At 41.5% G+C, this 21,895-nt stretch overlaps 3 protein-coding genes across 9 annotated transcripts in view; 2 read left to right on the top strand and 1 right to left on the bottom strand.

Annotated features, from left to right (window-relative positions):
- The first annotated feature begins 2,891 nt into the window (after window positions 1-2,891).
- TMEM185A (transmembrane protein 185A) lies at window positions 2,892-12,317 on the top strand. The gene is made up of 7 exons (XM_064426932.1): window positions 2,892-3,081; window positions 5,299-5,475; window positions 6,267-6,474; window positions 9,197-9,280; window positions 10,124-10,300; window positions 10,642-10,765; window positions 11,247-12,317. Exons 1-7 carry the CDS (start codon window positions 3,044-3,046, stop codon window positions 11,489-11,491), a joined length of 1,053 nt encoding a protein of 350 aa, XP_064283002.1. The 5' UTR covers window positions 2,892-3,043; the 3' UTR covers window positions 11,492-12,317.
- A 1,416-nt stretch (window positions 12,318-13,733) lies between these two features.
- Window positions 13,734-16,402, bottom strand: LOC135304488 (EOLA-like protein). Of its 2 annotated transcripts, none has more exons than XM_064426934.1 (3): window positions 16,381-16,402; window positions 15,320-15,603; window positions 13,734-14,242 (listed from the first exon to the last, which is right to left on the bottom strand). In XM_064426934.1, the coding sequence occupies exons 2-3, from the start codon at window positions 15,570-15,572 to the stop codon at window positions 14,025-14,027; spliced, it is 471 nt and encodes a 156-aa protein (XP_064283004.1). In that variant the 5' UTR covers window positions 15,573-15,603; window positions 16,381-16,402; the 3' UTR covers window positions 13,734-14,024. The 2 variants fall into 2 exon arrangements, with proteins under 2 accessions (XP_064283004.1, XP_064283003.1); XM_064426933.1 differs by lacking the exon at window positions 16,381-16,402 and adding an exon at window positions 15,951-16,102.
- Window positions 15,591-21,895, top strand: part of MAMLD1 (mastermind like domain containing 1) — a 247,384-nt gene continuing 241,079 nt past the window's right edge. For 3 of the 6 annotated variants that reach the window (XM_064426931.1, XM_064426929.1, XM_064426930.1), the window contains exons 1-2: window positions 15,592-15,995; window positions 17,245-17,351. The gene's annotated coding sequence lies outside the window, so the exon portion shown is untranslated. Of the gene's footprint in view, window positions 15,996-16,190; window positions 16,485-17,244; window positions 17,352-21,895 lie in introns of those variants that run through there. The other 3 variants (XM_064426924.1, XM_064426926.1, XM_064426925.1) reach the window with 2 other exon arrangements.

Raw genomic sequence — 21,895 nt, 5'->3', positions numbered from 1 at the left:
TAGATTGAACAATCTCTTCTTTGTCAATTATTGGTCAAACTCTATTTATTCTGTGAATAAATGTTAACAGGAAGGCTTACAGCAAAATCAACTGAAATTCAAATAGGGATTTTCAAACCCGAAGACTTGTTTTTTAAACAATTTGATGTTCTGTCATAGACCATGAAAGATGATTCTAGAAACAGTTCATGGCTGCTGTCAGCCACATCAGTCAGTTTTTGCTGAACTGCTGTCCTCCCTTTAAGTGCTGCAGTATTCCAGACACCTAAGAGTGGCACTTGGAGAAGTCTATAAAGCACACAGGACATGTGAATTATATGGTATGTTAGGAAGGAGTCAAGGCTGACTGTCAACAGCAAAGCAAGCTTTTCAAATTAGAAGGCTGATTCAGGTTTTGCTGCCTGCATTTAACTTTGGCCTGTCAAGGATAAGGATGCTCCTAGTTTACATTTCTTAAGCAGAATAAGAACAAGTAGATGGCTTATAAAAGCAGTAATGGCAGTAACTATAAAAGAGACTCTATATCTCTTCTTGAATTAATTTAAGAAAATAGATAAATGGAGTAAAACCAAAAATTGTGTTTGGTCTCCAACATAAACTGTCTCAGGGGATTCACTTCAATTCCCAGCATTCAAGTCTCAACCAGCTGTAGAAACAAAGACTTCACAGTAAGCAGATTACTTGCAGCTTCTTTTATCTGCCACCCATATTACCCCTCCTATACTTAAATTACTATAAAATGTAAACTTAGGATAAATCTTTTAAGTCTTTAAGTTTAGACAAGAGCTTGGGTTTTCTTTGCTCTCCAGCTCTCCTTAACATCACCCTCACATGTGTAGGTAGTGTCTCACCATGGTAATCGGGAAATCTGAGATCACAAAAAAAAAAAAATCTAAGAAAGCTCCTAAAATTTGTAACTGGTTGATTTCAAAACAAAAAAATTAGCTCTAGCTTTCCTGAGGTACCAGTACAAAAGTATGTTCCCTGAGCTTTCATTTCTGTAACCAGGGATTTCTTTGCTAGTTCTTCAAACCTCATAGGAACTGTTCTGCTGCCTGGGCAGTCAGCCAAACATTGTAACTGCAGAACAAATCTTCCTTGATTTACTTCTACAGAACTTCATGAATATTCTCAGAAATGCCAAGCTGCTTTATTAGCCTTCTGAATTATTAAAAGTTCTCAAGCTAATTCCTTGTTATTAATATTTTGACTTGTTTTATGATTGCATCTGGCTGCAGATTATGCTTACAGGCCTTGTCTAGTAGCTTCTTTATGCATTGCAGTGGATCTATTTTACCTTGGATAAATACATTACACATAATTGGTCTCTCTTCCAAACCAATGAGGCTCAACTTTTTCAAAAGCATAAGCAAAACCAAGGTTCTAGTTTCCAGTTGTTTAAGGCTGTCAATTCTTTGGTTCCTCACAAGCTTTTGTACTGCCCTGGCACAGATCCTATCCCGGCCCTTTCCACCTTTCTGGAGGGTGTCTAGCTCTCATCCTTTCCTTCCATTACATGTTCTTGCTTCTCTCTTACCCTGATTTCTCCCCAGGCTCCTCACGCCCTCCCCACGGCCATTCCCTGCTTTCTCCCAGCCCCTGGCATGCCCTGGCTTTATGCACTGACTACAGGGAGGGCACAGCTCCTGGGGCGGGTGTCTGCCAGCTGTTTGTGCTCCTGCCAGTGCAGTCACAGCTGGCTACAGCCTGCAGTGAGTATCTCCAGATGAATCACGTCTCTGATCTGCACTAACTAATGAGCACTGTCACGGGCTGCGAGCAGCTCTGGTGTTTAACAAATCACCCCGCATGCACACCTAACTTCTTGGGAATAAATTACCAGTCCTGCTAGCAGGTGGTGCAAGATTTAGATTGGTTACTTAATTTCATCTTTCTGCAAAAGCTAAAGCTTAAGATATGATTGTGCTGTTTTGTTTTGTTTGTATGTTTTTATTAGCTTTTCACTTGCAATATAACTCTGACAGAGGAGCTCTGGGGATTTTCACTTCAAAAAACTGCTACCAGATAATCTGCCCTGGTATGGAGCTGTTGTGTAAACTATTCTGGTCTGCTACAGAATTTCATAAAACTTGTTACAGTCAAACTGATCAGCATCAGTTAAATTAGCATCTATCTCCAGAGAGCCTTTATTTAAAAGTGAAAAATCTCTTGTTTCTCAGGGTCATTTGTTCCAACAGCTAATTACTTTCACTGAAACAAATGGACAAACAAAAAAACCCCCCAAACAACAGAAAGCCTAGTTCTCTCCTTTCGGACCACAATTTGTTTCACTTAAGTCCACCTTGATTCTTTTTATGCCTTTTCTAGCTTGGCTGAAAATTTTAAGTATCCAGTATTTTGTCTCCAAGGTACATACATAGTTTGTGTTTTTTCAAATTTGTATTCGGAACATTTCTCAGTGAATACTGGATGATGACAAACTTTTTGTAGAGCTGCCCCTAAATGCCCGAGGATTTAATTGCCCCAGACACTGAAATGTCCCCGAGTTACACAGAGATTCTGGAACTGTCACCCAAATCTGGCTCAGTTTGGGGAAGAGAGGTTCTAGGGAGACCTTAGAGCACCTTCCAGTACCTAGGGGGCTCCGAGAGAACTGGAGGGGGACTTTTATGAGGCCATGTAGCACCAGGGCCCGCACGACTAGCTTCACACCGCCAGAAACCCGATTTGGGGCAGAAAGGAGGAAAAATTTCTTCGAGAGGCCGAAGGGCCGGGGCGGGGCCGCCCCGCCCACCAAAGCCCCGCCCACTATGACAGTCCCGCCCACCTGGGGACCGCCCCGCCCACCTCAGCCCCGCCTGCGGATTTGGCCCCGCCCCCGGTCCCGCCTTGCTCCTCTAGCAGAGCCCGCGCCCTGCCCGGCGCGCATGCGCGGTGCTCGCTTGCGAAGCCCGGCCGTGCTCGGCCGGCCCGGTTCCCGGCAGAGGCCGCGCGCATGCGCGGGGCGGCGGCGAGGCCCGGGCAGGCCAGGCCCTGGAGCGGTGGCGGCGCCGCGCCATGAGCGCCTGGTAGAGGGGCCGCGATGAACCTGCGCGGCTTCTTCCAGGACTTCAACCCCAGGTGAGCGCGGCACGGGCAGCGCCGGCCCGCCAGGGCTAGCCCGGAGCCCGGCCGGCAGCAGCGCTGGGTGCCGGACCCGTCAGCTCCGGAGCGGAGCGCGGCCTCGGGTGGCCCTTCCGCCCCGCGAGCTCGGAGCGCGCCGCTCCCGGCCGGCTTCCTGCCCGGGATCCCTGAATCAACCGGGCTGGAAAAGACCTCGGGGGTCACGGGATGCAGCCTTGCCGGCCCCGGGAGCGGTGCGTGCTCCCCGCGGCTGGCGGGCGCTCCGGGCTGGGCACGGGAGCGCTCCACATCTGCTTCGCAGCCCCGCTCGCAGTGCTGCTGCTTTGTTGTTGTGTAACTCTGATCGCTCCCGGGCTCTTTGTGCTGTTGCGGTGCTTCCCCGCGGGGCTTTGGCTCCGTGTCCGCCGGTGTGAGCAGCGCTGGGCTGCACCGGGAGCAGCGGGGCAGGCGAGCCCTGCCTTCGGCCGCCTTAACGGGAACAGGGGGATGGACACTGAGCCCGGGGTTCGGCTGGCTCTCAGCGAGTACGGACATGTAACTGTTAAAGAAGCTGAGAGAATGAGTTACATTTTACCGGGTTTTACTAGATACTTTAAGACCACAGACACTAAGGACCTACAAGTAAGTTGTGCAAGGTGGCTTGAGATGCTGAGTCCTGCAAGAACCTTGCACGTGGAAGAGGCCTTACGTGATGCCAGTTAGAGCAAGCCGTGCTCAGTCAGTTGTTTAGACAAACAAAAGGGCAACCAAAGCTCCAGGAAGTGCATTGTAACAGGAGCTGAAACACACAATTGAAATATGTGTGGTCAGAGTAATGGAGAAGTAGGAACAGAAGTCCTAGAAGCTTGTAAGGGTTTGTTGCTGCAGAGTGATGCTTGCAGCTTATTTGGGTGCTGAGTGGTGAATGAGCAAGCTGAATGTTGCACTTTTGCAGGTCTCTTTATGTTTTGATGTGCCTGGAACACCCGGGGAGCAGGGGTGTTTCACGGCTGTGCTTATTGAGGAGCCAGGGAACGTACAAATTACACACATATTGAATGTAAAAAAAGGATGACTAGCCGAGGAGCTGAGCCATCTCTTTGTTGCTATGAGGTGTGACCAGTTTATATCATCCTGTCCCGAGGTAGTTTCATTGGGTATGCAGGCAGATGCTGACACAATAAATCTGTTCTTCATTATTAAGGTGCAGATGAGACACTTGTTCTGAGTAGAGACAAAACAGTTTGATATCAACCATAGTAATCTTGATCTGATGAGTGCTTGTTATTTGATGTGAGTGAAGGTGGGTAGTTTGAGTTGTGCTGTTGGAGGGATGGTAGCATTCCTGATTGTTGCTGCATTATTCTGTTAGGTTATCCACGTTTGAAAATACATACAATTACTTCACTGAAACAGTGTTGTAACCTATTTATGTGTTTTATAAAGTAGTCTGTGAGCTTCTGGTGGATGGGTGGGAGACGTTTCCCTTCCTGTCCTTTGAGGAAATTGCCTACTGTGTAATTATTTTGTCTGATTTTTGATGGTACAAGGAGTTGCTGTGCCACTGCTCAAGTATTCGGATATGTTTATTCATTCTTAAATTGGCTATGTTATAAACTGTAGCTACTTTAAATTTGTAATCATCATCCTCAATGTTCCAGTGAGAAACATCAGTGTATAATAGGTGACTTTGCTAAACATTTAACCTGTTGGGTTTTTCTTTTCTATAATAGTGGATTTTTAATGGAATGTTAATATTAAGAAAAAATTATCTGAAGTTGGCCCTATTACAGTGCATAATAACTTGGTGTGGATAAAATTTCATAAATCATGTAACTCAGTTTTGAATATCAAAAGCTACTTCACTTGATTTGTATGACAGAATACATTTTTTAAAAACATGTATAGCTGGTATATTTGTGAGCCTCTAATAACAGAGCTCCTGACTGCATCCTTGGAAGGGAACTATTTATCTCAGTCCATTCACTGAGATCATTATCCAGAAATGCTTTTGTTGTGTTTCCTTGAAGCAATGATTTTACTAATGAAAGAGATTACATATGCTGTATCTATGATGAAATATTTGATTCTTTGTAAAGAAACTTGACACATTTTCTATTAGGAAGTATCCCAGTGAAATTTCAGCTGTGACTGATTTTGTTTTCCTCTGCAAAGTTGATGTGAAGTTGCCTGCCTTGATTCCTGACTGGGTTGTTTTCTTTGTTTGTTCTATAGCAAATTCCTTATTTATGCCTGCCTGCTGCTCTTCTCTGTGTTGCTCTCTCTGCGTCTGGATGACAAAATTCAGTGGAGTTACTGGGCTGTGTTTGCTCCAATATGGCTCTGGAAGTTAATGGTGATTGTTGGTGCCTCGGTGGGAACAGGAGTGTGGGCCCGAAACCCACAGTACCGGTAAGCTGATGATGATTGTTTGGCAAAACAGAGCCAGTGTCGTGTCTTGTCAGTCTAGGACAAAATACTTTCACATCTCTGAATACATCAGTGGTGAGTTTTTTGGTAATTTGAGTAGAATGTGAATTTCAAGATCCCAGGGCAAAAGAAAAATGACCTTAATTGAAGTGCAGTAAATGTCCTTTCTGTCTGTGGTGAATATTAAATGAGAAATCTTGATGCACAGATCTCCTGATACACCCACGTTTGTGTGTTTCAGGTCTTGTTTGCCCCCTTCTCATAATGGGTCTAGTGGTGTGGGGAGAAACTCTGTGTGCTGTCATTTTACAGGCATTTTACTTTTAGTAACAGAAAAAATCTGTTGCAATACTCCGGCTTGGGTAAATAAAGAAATCCTGGGGAAAGGTGTTGATTCAGTGAATGCTGGTGCAGAAATCAAACAGATCATTTTAAATTGAGCTTATTTTCTAACAGCCTGCATGATAGCTGACTGTTGATATACTAGCAAAGAAATCCTCTTCTTTTATCTGCCCAGCTATGCAATCCTTAGAACATTTCAAATTGTAAAAATTCCACTGCACCCTTTGAGTAAAATACTTCAAACATGCAACTCTATGGGAAAGAAATCCTACTAGGTCATCAGCAGTGGAGTTTAATGGGTATAATGTGTATGTTTATTAAAAACAAGTTTTTATATCTGAATATCTGAAGCTCAAGCAAATGTTCTGGGATGTTTGCAGGGTAATGTGCTTTCTTACAGGCAAGTAAATTCTTCCTTATCCTCTCTTCAGAGCAGAAGGAGAAACCTGTGTGGAGTTCAAAGCTATGCTAATTGCAGTAGGCATCCACCTGCTGCTGCTGATGTTTGAAGTCCTGGTGTGTGACAGGATTGAAAGAGGAACCCATTTCTGGCTTCTGGTCTTCATGCCCCTGTTCTTTGTGTCTCCAGTCTCGGTTGCAGCTTGTGTGTGGGGCTTCCGACACGACCGCTCCCTGGAGGTGAGGCTTCACTTCACAGGGCAGTGCAGGTCCTGCCATCAGAGCTGGGGCACTCTGTCTCTTAGGAAAGCACAGTTCAGAAGACTGCATCAGTCCAATTAATTGCACTCACCTGTAAATGCACTCATCTGCAAATGGGAGTGAAATCAGGGTCAGGAATAATATAACTATTTCTAGTATCTTGTAGTTTTTTTCAACTGCCAAATTGCAGCATGTTTTGAACCTGCTTTTTTATTATTTTGTGTTAACAAAAATAATGTTATTTATTTATTAGTTGTTATATATGTATGTTATTTGTTTATTATTTTCTGTTTGCCAGGACCTCTGCAGTATCGATCAATACCAGACACTTTCAAGGAAACAACAGAAAAAAAATTCCACTGATTGCAAGCACAGTCTCTAGGCAGAATTGAGTTTCCAGAGCCCTTCATAATCAGGGCTGAAAATGTCTTAATATCACAATCTGTGTGTTTAATCTTTAATTTGGGAATGTGAATGATAGGCAGTAACATTAGATTTTTATTTTCTGCCTCTATCTTAACTCCCTTTGGCTTTGGAAGAACCTTGGAAGGATTCTCAAGGTGCACCCAAAATTGTGACATTTTGCAATAAATTTAGAATACATACTGAATTTTTTTAAGGCGTTTTTCATTTTGTGATGTCCTCAAACTACCCCATGACAATTAGAAATCTGATTTTTAGATGAGGCTCAGCTTTTTCAGGTATTTTAATTTCAAGGGGCTATTTCTCTAACATTAGCACAAGATGAGTTTTTCTCTAGAGAGAAACATTTTTTGTAAGTGATTGTTATGATGACTGGTAAACTGATATCCTAAGTTCATTTTGAAACATTTGCCAATAGAAATTTATTTTGCAGGGTTCTATTACCAGTTAAGCATTGCTAAAAGTAAAATTTGTGTGGAAGTGCTTGCCATCTACTGGATGATGCTTGATTGCCCATTGATTTACAGATGACTGCACAGCTGCTACATGCTGGCAGAAGAAAGTGGAATCCATAAAAGGCAACAGCTGTCTCAACCCATTTTTATTTATTTTTTTTACTCTTAGTCATCTTCACCTAGTGCTGTTCTACTTGCTCTTCTTCTTACTCTGTGAAGATTTCATTATTTCCCTTCCTCATTTGCTAGAAACATGAGGGGTCTGCCTTTAATCCAGGATATAATTTTTTTACTTGAGTAATCAAAGCAGTTGTAAATCTGTTATTATTTTCATAAGTATTTAATCTGAAATACATTATCTGCTCATTCCTGATCAGTTCTGCATCTGATTAGGTGATCAGTAAGTACATGCTGGGGTTTTTGTATCATGGTGGGCTGAGGAAAAGCTTCCTTTTATGTGTTACACTATTTTATAGTCAGTAAAGCACTATTTATTTAAGGCAGGTTGAATTTATTAAGTTGTGAGCCACTGCAAATATGTGTGCACTTGCCATATAGATCTCGTGTGCTAACTTGATTCTATAAACTATTTACAGCAATTGATCCTCTGATTTTTATATTTTTCTCTCTCTCTCTTTGCTCTTGCAGCTTTCTGGTTGCTTGAGTGGCAGGGTTTGGTGGCTTATTCTTTTAAGAAAGACAGCGGTACAAAATTATTTTAAATCTACTTTTTCAGTCTTTTTAAAGTAATTTATAGCTGAACAGTGGAGTCTTTGGTGTGGTTCCTGAAGCTGGCAAGTGCCTGCTGCCTGTTGGATTTTTGACTCCCTGAACTGTAACTTTCAAAGGCATTTATCCAGATCACAGTCTACACAATCATGTGTGTTAGTGAAAAGTAGCATGTAGTGTCTGCCTTCAGAGAAATCTTACATTTGAAAGAGGCCTTGCATAACTGCCTATTTTTTATTAAAATGAGTAATGTTTCTAGCTTGCATTCAAAAGCTTCAGTTGACTTTTCAGATAATAATGCTGTGGTCTCTGAAAATCCTACCCATTGTAGGGCTGCCCATAAACTTTGGAAGTAGAATCTTGCCAAGCGTGATGGTGTTTCATTGTCTCACTTTGTTCAAGCTAGACACAGACTAAAAAAAAACAAAAAACAAAGTATAATGAAGGGCTTTCTCATAGTGGCAAGCAGAACTCATGAAAATCTTTCATTAACATTTTAATGAGAAGTACTGCTTTTCTCTATTGCCACAAAACCTATGTCTTCAGTGTCATTTATAATATCTATTATACAGTAAATTATTTGAATTTGTATGTCATATTCCAATAGTCCATGTATTTATTTTCTTCCCTAGATGGAACTTTTAAATTAATTAGACTTCTAATTTGGACTGTTGGTAGTTTTGCCCATTAGCAAAAATACAAAATATTCCAAAGGATTAATTTTGCTAATTTTAAGTTGAAGGTCTTTTTACTACTTAATTCTAGCAGTATTTAGTGTATGAAAAGTACAGCTGTTTTCTGATGCTTTGCTTTTTTCTTTCTGATTAGTTTGGCTTTTCTTATTTCTCTAATCACTTAAAGTGCCCTTTTTTTAAGGAAGGTCTTAAAACCAGCAGACTCTACATTATTTGGTTGGGATCACACCCACACAAATTTAGGGATGTTTAGTAATAGAAAATGTAAATGCAAACAAATTTTCATATTTCAGTGATAAGAATGGGGTCAGAGAAGTACTTTGACAGGTTCATTTGCTATCCTGGAAGTACATTTATCATACTATGAGTTAACTAATGTTTTTTTTTTTCTTTTTCTAGCTGGAAATCTTGTGTTCAGTCAATATTCTACAGTTCATATTTATTGCACTCAGACTAGATGACATCATCAGATGGCCATGGCTTGTATGTAACCAGTGTTTTCTTCTTATCTTTGTTTAAATGCTGAATTTCATAAAGATATTTATTCTAGGGAACAGTTCATACATGGTCAGTCCATGATCCCATTTTTGCTTGCTTAGCAATCCTTCACTGAATTCTTCACTGGCATCTCATCCAGTGCTCGTGGCAGTCAGAGGCTGTTCTTTGGGCACGCCATCCTCTGGGGGAGAGGAATGTGCCATCAACTGCAGTTCATCTCTGAGCAGCAGTTGAAAAAGAAATCCTCACCCAAAGTTCCCAATGGGAACACTAAACAAGCCATGAAAATGATTGGTGAATTAGAGGATGTATTGGCAAATAACTACTTTTATTTGTTGTGTTTCCATCAATGTAAATCCACTTACTGTGCAAGTAGTCTTTGTCAAAACTGCTGAGATGTCCTGTCCCAAGTGCCTTTAGAATACAAAAGTGCTCTTTCTGTGTCGGGGTTTCTGTAAACTACCATGAAACTGACAATCTGTCTGTCCTTTCTATTGTCAAAATTTTTTGAGAAAGGATTGAAACTCTTTAAGGTATGCAGTGTGGAAGTACATGCTAAAAATCAGTTTCAAGTACAGTTCAAGACAAAAGTCTTACCTAAGTTGAACTACGTTGCCTTAATTTTAAATTGTTTAACTTGATGGAGTTTAGAAAGCTGAGGAACCCCTGAACTGATTATGTCTCGAAACAACACACATGAGCTTGCTGCCCTTCTGTTAGACATTATTTAAAGACTTAATTTTCTTGTTTAGGCTTAATACGTAGACTCACTTTAAAAAAAATCAACAAACCCACAACTGAAACAAATCAAATGTGATTTTCTTTCAGGTTGTCTGTGTGCCACTGTGGATCTTGATGTCCTTCCTGTGCCTCGTTGTGCTCTATTACATCGTGTGGTCTGTGCTGTTCCTGCGCTCCATGGACGTGATTGCTGAGCAGAGGAGGACACACATAACCATGGCTGTCAGCTGGATGACAATTGTAGTTCCACTGCTCACGTTTGAGGTAGAAAAAGCCATAATGAGTGTGATGTGTCTTACTCTTTTTTTCAGTAAGAAATTAATGACGATTTTTGAACTTTCTGAAGTGAGAATGCTGTACTTTGTTTTGGAATAAAATATTAACAGCAAAGATGAAACATAAATGAAAATTCTATTCTGTTCCTTAAAAGTTTCTTGAGAAAAATCTGCATCACATTGGAAGTATAACTACATGCTTCTGTGAAGGCCACTTTTTCCTCACAGATGTATGAAGTTAAAGATTTCAGATCAGCATATGCTTTAAGCACTTTGAAAGTGAGTATTGCAGTTAAACTAACATTGTATAATTTTTTTTTTTCCATTTAGATCTTGCTAGTACACAGACTGGATGGGCATAATTCTTTTTCTTTCATACCCATATTTGTTCCTCTCTGGCTTTCACTGATAACATTAATGGCAACAACATTTGGACAAAAAGGAGGCAATCACTGTAAGTATTTCAGAATCCTGGAAACAGGTTAAAAATTAATGTATTTCATTAAGATTTGTATTTTCAGAAAGGGCTTTTCTGTTACTATTGTTTTCAGGCAGTTGCAGTAAGGTTTCAGAGCTTACAGTGTCCTCCCCTGTGGCATTTACTTTGGTTGAGGTGCAAAGTCTTTTGTGTTCCTTCTCTGTACTGGTGTGACCCGACACTGTAATGTGTGAAATGGAATGGATTCTTGCTGGGGTACTGTAGCTGTAATTTATGCAGGTGGATATAGACACAGGCTGCATGTGCAGACATGGAACTGTGCAAATGCTTGTCCAGCCTGTCTGTCTGTATATAACTTCAACTGTAATGTTGTGATAGGCATAAGGAACGCTGAGAAGCAGCATTTATATGCACACAATCAAGAGACCTTAAATAGTCTACTTAATTAAGTGTTCATTCTGTTAATAACGTACAACATTATTTCTTTTTCTTTTAGGGTGGTTTGGAATTCGCAAAGACTTTTGCCAGTTCCTGCTTGAAATTTTCCCATTCTTGCGAGAATATGGAAATATCTCTTATGATCTTCATCATGAAGATAATGAGGAGACAGAAGAAACACCACTGCCTGAACCACCAAAAATTGCACCAATGTTTCGAAAAAAGACTGGAGTGGTCATTACACAGAGTCCTGGAAAATATGTGATTCCACCTCCCAAGTTAAACATTGATATGCCAGATTAAGATGACAGTAGCATATTAAACTTGAACTGGTCATCAGCAGACAGATGTATTTCATCTCATGCCTTGTCCCAATTCCTTTAAAATAGGTATTACTGAATCAGTGGCTTGGATTACACAAATCAGAAATCTTGAAGATAATCTGAGTGCTTTTCCAGAAATATGTGGTTGTCTAATTTGTGAACCTTCCTAACAGGTTGGTTGCACGCTTGCCTGTATAGTATTTATATGAACATTTTTAGCAGTGTAATATATTGTTTAAAAGTCCTGTTGTGTACAGTATAAGTATTATCTAAAAGTATTTTTTTAAAAACCCTGTATGAAATGCCTGTGCTATTCCAGGTGTCTTTTAGGTCCTAAATATACACTTGTTTTCATGTCTCTTTTAAATGCTTTGGGATGCCTTAGCATAGTACCTCTTCTATCTCTGTTCAGCTGCAATCATCACAGAGGCACAAGAGTGTTGCACTTCTGAGGCAACACTGGAAAGTTTTGGGAGGGGAAGTAGAATGTATGGTGACTTACACGATGTTTTTGAGTTGCTGTGTAAATATTCATGTAAGTATTTCAAATTTTGTGCTGGCTTGGGAGTTACATGTTGTTTTTGTTGCTTTTCCAGTTTCATATTTTGATTCTTCTTGAGCAGCATGTACCATTCTCCCATTAGACTGGCTGTTTAATAAGCTGTTTCTCACATTGTGTGGTCTGTGCCAGAAACATTTGTGATAGGCTTCACAGCTGTGTGTTAGCCGGTATAAATATCATAGCTTGGTCTTTGTTACCAACTTTGTGTTGGTCAGTGTAAATGATTAAACTTTTCAAGATAGGATCTTGTTGGTGTTGGCATAGCATTTTCTTGTCTGAAGAAAGATCTGCTTTGACAGTGTGCCTTGGACTTAGAGGTGCTTTGGAGAAATGGAGTCTACAAAATGTGTAGTGCTGTAGTTTATAAAACCAGATGTCTTGAATTCCCAAACCCTTGCAGCTGCTCTCTGTGTTTAAGTAACCCACAGTTTAGATGGGTTAAATACCATGGGCCTCATTTCTTTAATGTTAGCATGGCAGGAAGAGGAGGGGAGTGCATGGACATTTCTGCATGTGTTCAAGGTGTATGCCTGAAAAACCTGGATGCAGCGCTTCCATTTCTGATGCTCCAGAGCTTTCCTTTCTTGCCTGTAGACCAGCTACTGCCTGAAACCCAACTCAGCACTGTCCCATCCAATAGTTTAAATTTTGTTGCCATTTTTTTAATATACTTTTTTTATTATTATATTCTGGTTCAGCAAATCATCGGGATTGTTACTGGACATCAATTTGCCTGCATGCCACCATGGAGAAGAAAACCAGAGGCTGAGCTTGCATGAGAAACCACGTCCCAGGAGGAGAGCAGTCCATGCAGAGCAGGGGCAAGGGAGAACAGGCACAGCCCTGCACTGGGGAAGGCCTCACCCGCCAAGCACAGTGCCAAGGCAGGTCCTCAGGCAGTGGTGTCCATACAGCTCCATCTGCTGCTGCTCAGACAAACACAGAGAAGCTCCAGCCTCTGCACCTTCCCTTCAGCCAAGGCACAGCAGGGCCTGGCTGGGGCTAGGGAACTGCCCAGGGAACTTCATCCAGCCCTGCTCTGCAGTCACTTCCCAGCCCTGAGCTGTGCTGGCAGCAGCTTGCTCTGTCTCCAGGGCACAGCCCAGCTCCAGCTGTGGTTCAGACCCTGGAGCTGCAGCCACAGCTCTGGCAGAAGTTGTGTAGTCCAAGGGAACAGGTTCTAAGTGCTCCAGTAAAGTGTCTGAATATTAAGACTCTGCCACTTGTCCTGTTCTGTTTTTAGAGCCATGCCTAGGTGTGGCCTTGCTCCAGAAAATCAAAAGGATTCTCACTGTAATGTAGGGTGTGAATTTTGAAAAACTCTTAAGAGTGCCAAAGCTTAGTGGCTATTTGTAATTCTTCACACTTGTTTTGAATTCAGTATTATATTTTCAAAGACAACTAGTATTTTTCATCTTAAATAAGAAAAAATGTAATACTTGCTCAATTTCATTTTGTACAAGCACCTTCTCAAACTGGCCCTTCTGCAGTGTCTGTCAGGTCACAGAGCTAAATCCATCATATGCACATCTTGTGTGCCTGAAATGTGAATGAAAAGAATCTATCCATAAGGCAGGACAAGGAGTGGTCTGGGACAGATGTCCTATAACTTGTGGCAGCCTGCTTTTAAGCACCATTTTCCTATAATCAGAGATGCAGGTATCAAAAAATAATTTTAATTTACCTTTAAATTGGCACACAATGCATAACTGTACATTTAAAAATGGCATTTACTTAGTTGTTTGTACAGGAAAAGTTTACAAAAACAATTTCATGTTCATAAAGACACATCTTGTTTGTTTTACCTCAAAAAAGCAGTTCTTCAAATGTATTTGCCATTTCAGATAGTTTTGGAATAGAATCCTAAACAAGATGCTGATGTATTTTACAAGTCAGCATCTTAAATACAAGTGTGCATTTAGGCAGGAAAAATAATAGTAAGGGGCAACACCTACAATTCTGAAGGGATCAGTTCTTCAGGGATATCCACCTGCCACACCCCTGTTCTCCCTCTGGCAGGAATTGGTTCCAGGAGCCATCTGGGATTTGAAACAACAGTCAAGTATTTCTGTTCTAGATTACTGAGGACAGCTTTGTTTTCCAGCTCCAGAATCTCTTCAGGAGGCAGGTTTTCTGGATATAGTGATGTCTCTCCAACGTCAATTAATCCTGTATATTACAATTAAAATACAGAATTAGTTGCCAGTTTGATCTCCTACAGAAAAATTTTCCACAAGTAGCCCTCCCTGAGGACACAGCCAGTTTGTTACCAGAAGGGCACAGTCAGAGGGAGGCACTTCTCCCACCTGTGCTGTTTGCTGCAAAATCCATGTGACTAACTCAGGTGGGTGAAGAAAAGGAGGAGGAGGGCACGGTTAAAATCACCACAAAGCACAGCAGAACTCCTTGAAAAGCTGCCTGCATCTAAAAAGACAGAGCTGCTACCAAAACTCCTGAGCTACATTTGGACTTGGACACGCTTCAGTAAAGCATAAAACTCTCTCTGCTCCTCTCAAGCCACTATTCTATTAACATTTTTAAATCATTAAACTATTTTGAAATTCTTACCTTGCCACAATTAAGCATGCAATTTACATCAAGGCTGCAAATCTACAGATTATGTAGGACCTACAGTTTTCAGCAGTGCAGAACCACAATGTTCAGTGTATGTGATAGAATTAATTTGTTGTGCAGGAACAGCTAAAAGTATTCAAATGACAATGAAAGATGATGTAACAAAGATACCTACAACAAAACAGTACAAAATGAGCACTAAAAACTTTTTAAGTGTACAGTGCACATCATCTGCTGCAACTTATGCAGTGAAACATCACTGCCTCTTCACTGTGTTACAAAGTGAAACAAACTTCTTCACTGCCTAAATATCAAAAGTGACAGAGGGAGCTTGTAAAACTGAAATAGAATTTATTTATGTAATTATTTATGTATACATTAAAATGGCATGCACAGTGCTGCAACATCATGAATTTGCTTGATCACGAGTAGTGCAAAATGGTTTCAGCAAGAGTTCCTAAGCTGAAAATGCAAGAAGTGTGAAACTGATACGTGTTGTGCTGAAACATACAGGAACTGAAATACACTCCCCCATCACAACTCATGCTCCACTCCTTCAAAGAGTTAAAGAAATGTCATAACGAGTGCAAACACATAAAGCAGATGCATATTTCAGTGCCTGTTAAGGGACTGAAAGTTTGTTTATAAAATATATAACTCAAGGATACTTACCTGCAATAACTCCTCTGCCAAATTTTTCCCCTTCATCCAACAAATCTTGCAGTTGTTTTGGTGTCATGCCAAACCTATTCAGAAGAATTTCTCTCCATGTTTCATCTTCCCAGTCCTTAACAGCTATATGAATAGCAATGGTGCAGTTCTTGTAGCCTGCTAGCAAAGGACGCCAGCGAGTCTCTACCGTTTTGACCTGGTTTAGAAGCAGCCCCGCGTAGGGCTGTCGGAAGGAAAGGCAGCCGAATTTCATCGTGCTCCTCGCATTAGAAGCCGTTTATTTCCTGTAAACACACAGGCGCGCGGGGATGAGTCTCCAGCAGCGGCCGATACCCGTGACAAGCTCCCGGCCGCGGAGCTGCGCGGAGGGAGCGGCGCGGCCTCCCCGGGGGCGGCTCCGCCCCGCGGGCCCCGCTCTGCCCGCGCCGCGCTCCGGGCTCGGGCCGGGCCCGGCCGCGCCGCCGAACGGGCACAGCCCCGCGGCCGGGCACAGCCCCGCTCCCGGCCGCCGCCTCACGGCCGCAGGCGCTGCCTCCCGCGGCCCGGCCCGGCCCGGTGCCCTGCGCTGGCTCCGCGGGGAGCGCTCCGCTCCGCGCCGCGCGGCCATGGAGGCCCCGAGGCCGCCGCCTACCTGCGCCGCCGGCTCCGGCCCTCCGCTCCGCGGCCCGCCCGCACGGTGGGTGCCGGGAGCGGGGCGGGGCGGGCCGGGAGGCGGCGGCCCCGCGGGCGGGGGCAAGGGGCCGGCTGCGCTGGAAGGAGCGCGGCCGCGGCGTTCCTGCGGCTTCTCGGCCGTCCCGGGAGGCGCGATGGGGTCATGGCCTAGTCCCCGGCGATCCGGAGTGGCGGGGCCCGGTGCTGAGGGGAGGAGGCAGCCGCGTGTGCCCTGCCCGGGGGTGCCCGGTGCGGCGCTGCCAGGCTCGGGCGGTGCTGCCGGTGTCCCCCTGGCCGGCAGCGCTGTGCCCTCAGCACCTGTGCGGCTCTGCAGCCCGGCCCTGCGGGGCTTTTTGCGCCTCTGGTCATCCCTAAAACAATACAGCACGTGAAAATCCAGTGGTTCTCACCTCCCTGCTTTCATCTGGTTCGTTCGGGACGGAATTTCCCGAAGTGCTCTTACCCAGCCCTACTCTCTGCGGACAGTTTGCCTTGCATCCTGTTGCGCTCAATGGTGTGTTTTGCATCAAGGCTTTGCCCTTCTAATACCTGCGTTTTGAAAAACCCACTTACTGTTTCACAACAGGTCTTGTGTGTTTTGGTCCCTCTGTGAGCCCTGGCAACAGGGAGCAATGTGTGGGGATCTAGTAAGCACAGTAAAATTTGGAGACCTTATAGGAAAAGATAACTTGGAAGAGGGTTAGAGTAGACGTATTGTCATGCTATGTGTTCAGTCATGCTATATATGTGTTCAGTTTTAATGGGCAGCCTATATATATAGGCTGAAAAAACCAGTGAACAAGTGCTTTTACATGGTAATTTCCCATGTATACAAGTCCAAGTGACCTCATTAAGGCAGTGATACTGAAGATGCTACTGATGCAGCAAGTTGAAGAGTTGAGTCCTGCCTGAATTTCTGCAGGTACAGAAGATTAAAAAATGCAGATATTTCTGTGTCCAAATAAAAATCATGGGAGATTCATCTCTCCTGTAAAACCACAGCTTTCAGCTGAGGGCAGTAAATACAACAAGCATTTGGGGAGCTTTGCCATGCATGCAGCATTTGAGCAAAAGAAGGAGAGGAGAGAATGTTGACCTAAAGGATGAGTTAGGAGAGAAAGACAAGAGGAAAAAGAGAAGTGTTAGAGAAGGAAAAGAAAAAATGGTAGTATTTACAAAGGGAAAAAGAAATTATGACCTTTCTTTTGTCTTTTGCTCTGTTAAACCACATTTCTTAACCATGAGAAATCTCAAAGCTACTTTAACAATTCCAGGAACTCACAGGTGGAAAGAGTCAAGTGATCTGCTGGAATTACACTGAGAGAAGAGAGATGGGGGAGATCCTGTGCTGAGAAGGGCAGAGGAACTTCATAAACAGAAGGTAGGACTAATTTTAGGGTTTTTTTGTTCAAGCCTCTGACTTTGTGAATAATGGATATTTATTGGTAAAACTACACAAGTAACCTCAGTATTCTGCAGCTGCAGGGTTAAGTGATTCTTTTCTGATGATAAGCCCTTCACATAACTTTTATGAGAGCCAGTTCTGGCATGTGCTTTAAATATACCTTCAGTGAATTTTGTGTATTTTAAAGTATTTTATGGCTTTAAACAGAATTTAACTGTTGAGACTTAGTTTTACTTATTAGCATATTCTGAAATTTCTGCTTCGCTATCCTATTTTCCCCCTGGATATTTCCAATATCTTGTTCAAAATGTTCCAGATGGAGTCATTCCTGTCCTTTATATAAGATCATAATAAGAAGAGAAATTAATAGATGACGTGAATTCATTGTAATGTTTACAGGGTTATTACTTTAAATACTTTTTTTTTGCTTTAAGCTGTTTCCATCTTACTACATGTACATGGTTAGTACAAGAACCTGTTGAATCTTTTTAGAGTTGCAAGTGAGCAATGAGCTTTTATGGGGGTTTTGGTATTTGCTTTTAGTGTTTTTCCACTGTATAATTGTATTTTATGTGGGGGTTATTTCTTTTGAGGACAGTATAGGCCAGAATGTTTTCAGGTTGTGTAACCAGCTTTTTTTTCGTGTACCTTATGGCACGATTTTGTATCATGTTTCATTTTGTTTCATGACATAAAATAGATTTTTTTTTTCCTTGATCTAAGGAAAAATCTCCAGGGTACTTAAAATCTCAAGTCTAACAGCTCTAAATAAAATATAAATAGCAGAAGATATGTGTGCTACTACCAAAGGTGAATAAATATGTTGAAAATCTGTCATAAAATGGTATTAATTGGTTTGTAGAAACCTTGTCCCATATATTGGAACCAGAAGACTTAACAATTTCTAGCAGCATGTAAATGAGGCTCTGTAATTAGCAGTCCTTGTGTATTGTTCAGCCTTTTGTGTGATGAGTGGTAAAGGGTCTCTAGTAGGTTTTCTCAGGATTGAAGATAATGTACAAAGTGAATATGAAAAAGAAAATTCATTGTGATCTTAGCAGATGATCAGCTTATGCTTGGCATCTTAGATGCACTTGATTGTTTTCTGGTCACTGTGGCTTTCACATGTTAACACCAGTCCCAAATGATCTCCTCTTAGTGCAAGAGGAGATAAAACCTCACATACAATCTCACCACCAGGAAATTCTGCCACTTGTGTCTGTGCTTCCATAACCTCTACTTCATTTCAATGCCTCTTTTCTTAGGGTGTCCCTAAATTTAATTTTGATGGAACAGAAACTAGATAACTCCCTTTACAGAATGTGTCACTGCTTTCTGTGGAGCTAAAACAATGCCTGGTACATCATTTATAAGGACTCAGCTCTGATCTCATCTAGATAGGCAAGCATTGCTGTGCTCCTTGTCACATTCACTGAGCTGATTTTACAGGGTTCAGTACCCAGCAATAGGGCCTGGGATATCTTGTGTCAAAATCAGGTCAAGGGACTGATCAGCTACAGTTCATTTCCAGAGTGGGGACTGATGTGGTGCAGTACGTTCCAGAAAACTGGGGGTCAAAACTGAAATTTCAGCTGTTAATAACGCATGAAATACAATTCAATACAATTATTTGTTTTGAATGGTCACTATTTTAATAGCTGACATTTATGAGAATCTGTGCTGTGTTGACATTTGAACAGACACTGTATTTTAGACTATCAATGTGAAATGTGATGCTGCAACTGTATTCTTTTGGCAGTAATTCCATCATAAGGACTTCTAGCAGCCTTTTACATTTTGCCTCCTTTGCCTTAATTTTACTTAGTCTCTGATTTTATCATTATAGTTAAAATAATACTTATATTTTGCCATGCTGTTTTGTATGTCTTTGTACTTATCATAAGAAATTATGACTGTCTTAAGCTTGGTTCAGTAACTATATCTCCAGTTTCTTTAGATTATTCTCTTTATTACCAGATTTGTTGCAATACTGTGTTTTCTCTTATTTTTTTACACACACCTTGCCCCCTACACCCTGCAAGTAGAGCATGTTTCTGGTTTGTAACACATCACTGACATCACTAGCCTTGTCAAAAACTTGGGCATCATAAATAGTCAGAGATTGTTGGTGACTTACACCAAAGTTTTCTTGTGTCTGAGAAATATTTTAAAGAGGTGTATACAACAGGCCAAAGCATTAAATATTCTTCTCAGTGCTCTACAATGTGCTAGACACCCCTAGGCCCCTACTGCCCCCACTTGTGCCATGTCCTGCCTTGTCCCTTTTCCATCAGAAATGCTGAATTCTCCTTGTGCTTGCATTGGGCATCAGTTGTGTGAGCATGAGACAGCCAGGTCTGCTGGTGACTTCTGTCTGCTCAGTGATTTATTTCTAAACTTACAGATGGCTAATATATAGAGCCAATCCTGGTTCTTCTGCTTTTTTGAAGGTTAAAAGAAGGTTGCAGCTATAGGCTGAGCCCCAAGCTAGCTGATTTAGAAACATCTTGTGTAGCTCTGCATAGCAATCTTTTTTGATTGAGATACGTGGCTTCATGCTGGGGTAATCTGCAGGGGAAGGAGAGCTTGTAGTAATGAGCTCTCCTTCCCCTGCTGATTATTATGTCCAATCCACAGGCAACTCTGCTGTATGTGGCTGCATAAAACATTTTAAAAGATAAGACTGATCAACACCTTTTTATGGCCATAAGCCCTCAACCAGGGGTCATGCCCTCTGAAATGCTGAAAACTTTTCTAAAATTAATTTGCACTCCTGCTATAAAGGGAGTAGCTGTCTTTAATTCTCTAATTGATGCTGTCTGTCTAGCTTTATAATTATTTGGGGCTTTAATCTGTTTTCAGATGCAAGGTGTTACTGCAAGTTTTAAAAAATCTTAAAAGAGCTATTTCTAATAGTTAAGTAATAAAATATTTGCTCTACTAAACTAAAATATTAATATTTTCCTTTGTAAAATCTACTTTATATGACAGTTAAAATGCTTGGGAGTTCTTCCACAAATTCTACTATGTTTGGCTAAGTGCCTTTTCGTTTTATCTAATCAGGAGACACTTAAAGAAGAGAAAATTAATTGCTTCACCATTTTGAATTAACCACAAAAGATACTCCTGACAAGATCTGTAACAAAAAGAATTCATATGCAGAAGAAATTGCATTTTCTGACTGGTTCTATGTGTTCTTTTATGACTAAAACATTACTTTTTGACTATTGATAAAACACTGATTGAAATGGAAAATGCAGTTTTCCTCTGAATTATCTTCCTCTCTGAGCTATCTTCCCTGAGAGAAGTGCTTCCACATCAGGGGTCAGTTTAGTTCTGTTTCTTCTTGTCTTTTTGGTGGGAAGGTTTTTTTACTTGTGTTTTGGGGGCTTTTGAGGTAACTTTTGTTTGGTTGATGTGGAATATTAGTGTCTGTATAATCTGTCTTAGAGCAGGTACCAATAAATGATTTGTTATATTACTGGGAAGAAAATTATTAAAGAAATAAAGGGGAAACTTAAAATATGCATATAGATGTCTGTGTAGAGTTGCTGTGCATGTTTATGATTGTGGTGATTCAAAAAATGTATAAAAATGTGTAAAAGTCAAATATTGAACTGATTGGTTTGATGTGTGATGATTTAAACTGGTTTTAGCATTCTACAGAAGATTTAAAAAATAGTTACTTTCTGACTTGCTCTTCCTGATAAACTCTTATGTATATTACTGAATGAGCTGTGTGAGTTTCACTGCAGCAATAACCATTCTATCTGTTTGGGATTATTTGTTTTAGAAATGTTGAACTTTAGGTCAAATTTTGAAGTACACCGTCTCATATTTTCTATGTATTCTTTTATTTCTTTATTTTCAGGATTATATATATATATTATATATATATATACACAGGACTAAATTGCTTTCTTAATTGTCAGGTGTCTTGATTTCCATTTCCTCATTGTCCCCATTAGCAAATGCAGCACATTTTCATCACATGTTCCTACTTAGATGAAGGATTACCTTTCTTCAGGTATACTTGCAAAGAGAAAGCAGTCTGCTATCAGTTATTCCTAATCTAAATGTCCACTGGAGTACTCTATATTGTGTCTTAATAATGTATTTCTAATACATCAGCAAGCAGAAATAAAAATAATATATATAGGTAGATTTTGTCCAAAATCCGACATAGTTTTGAATTGAGGTTAACGTACAGCTCTTAAATGAGAGGTTTGGGGTTTTTTTCTCTTGAAGTTTAACATGCATTTTCCCTGTCTTTGTGGCACGGGCTGCTCGCAGGGGTTTGCTGGCTGGGTGCCGGAGCAGGGGACACTGCCCGGCGTGGCCGGGCCGGGGCAGCGCTGCTCGCCCCTGCCGTGTGCCGCTCCTCACACAGCTCTGCCTCCGTTCCAGGGCACACACAGCGACGATTAGGACAGGGACAACAAGTTATTTTAGTACCCTGCACTGTAATTTAGTTGAAAAATCAGCGTGAAAATATTTCATGTTGATAATTGAATTTCTTT

This window comes from Passer domesticus, chromosome 7 (assembly GCF_036417665.1).
Source record: "Passer domesticus isolate bPasDom1 chromosome 7, bPasDom1.hap1, whole genome shotgun sequence".
NCBI lineage: Eukaryota > Metazoa > Chordata > Aves > Passeriformes > Passeridae > Passer > Passer domesticus.
This window is presented reverse-complemented; position numbering and strand designations above follow the sequence as displayed.

Excerpts from the sequence above, each read along its gene's own strand:
- TMEM185A (XM_064426932.1), top strand. The coding sequence starts at position 3,044 with ATGAACCTGCGCGGCTTCTTCCAGGACTTCAACCCCAG. Across the intron at positions 3,082-5,298 it reads TTCCAGGACTTCAACCCCAG|CAAATTCCTTATTTATGCCT; the intron begins GTGAGCGCGGCA and ends TTTGTTCTATAG. Across the intron at positions 10,301-10,641 it reads TTCCACTGCTCACGTTTGAG|ATCTTGCTAGTACACAGACT; the intron begins GTAGAAAAAGCC and ends TTTTCCATTTAG.
- LOC135304488 (XM_064426934.1), bottom strand. The coding sequence starts at position 15,572 with ATGAAATTCGGCTGCCTTTCCTTCCGACAGCCCTACGCGGGGCTGCTT. Across the intron at positions 14,243-15,319 it reads TGGCAGAGGAGTTATTGCAG|GATTAATTGACGTTGGAGAG; the intron begins GTAAGTATCCTT and ends TGTAATATACAG.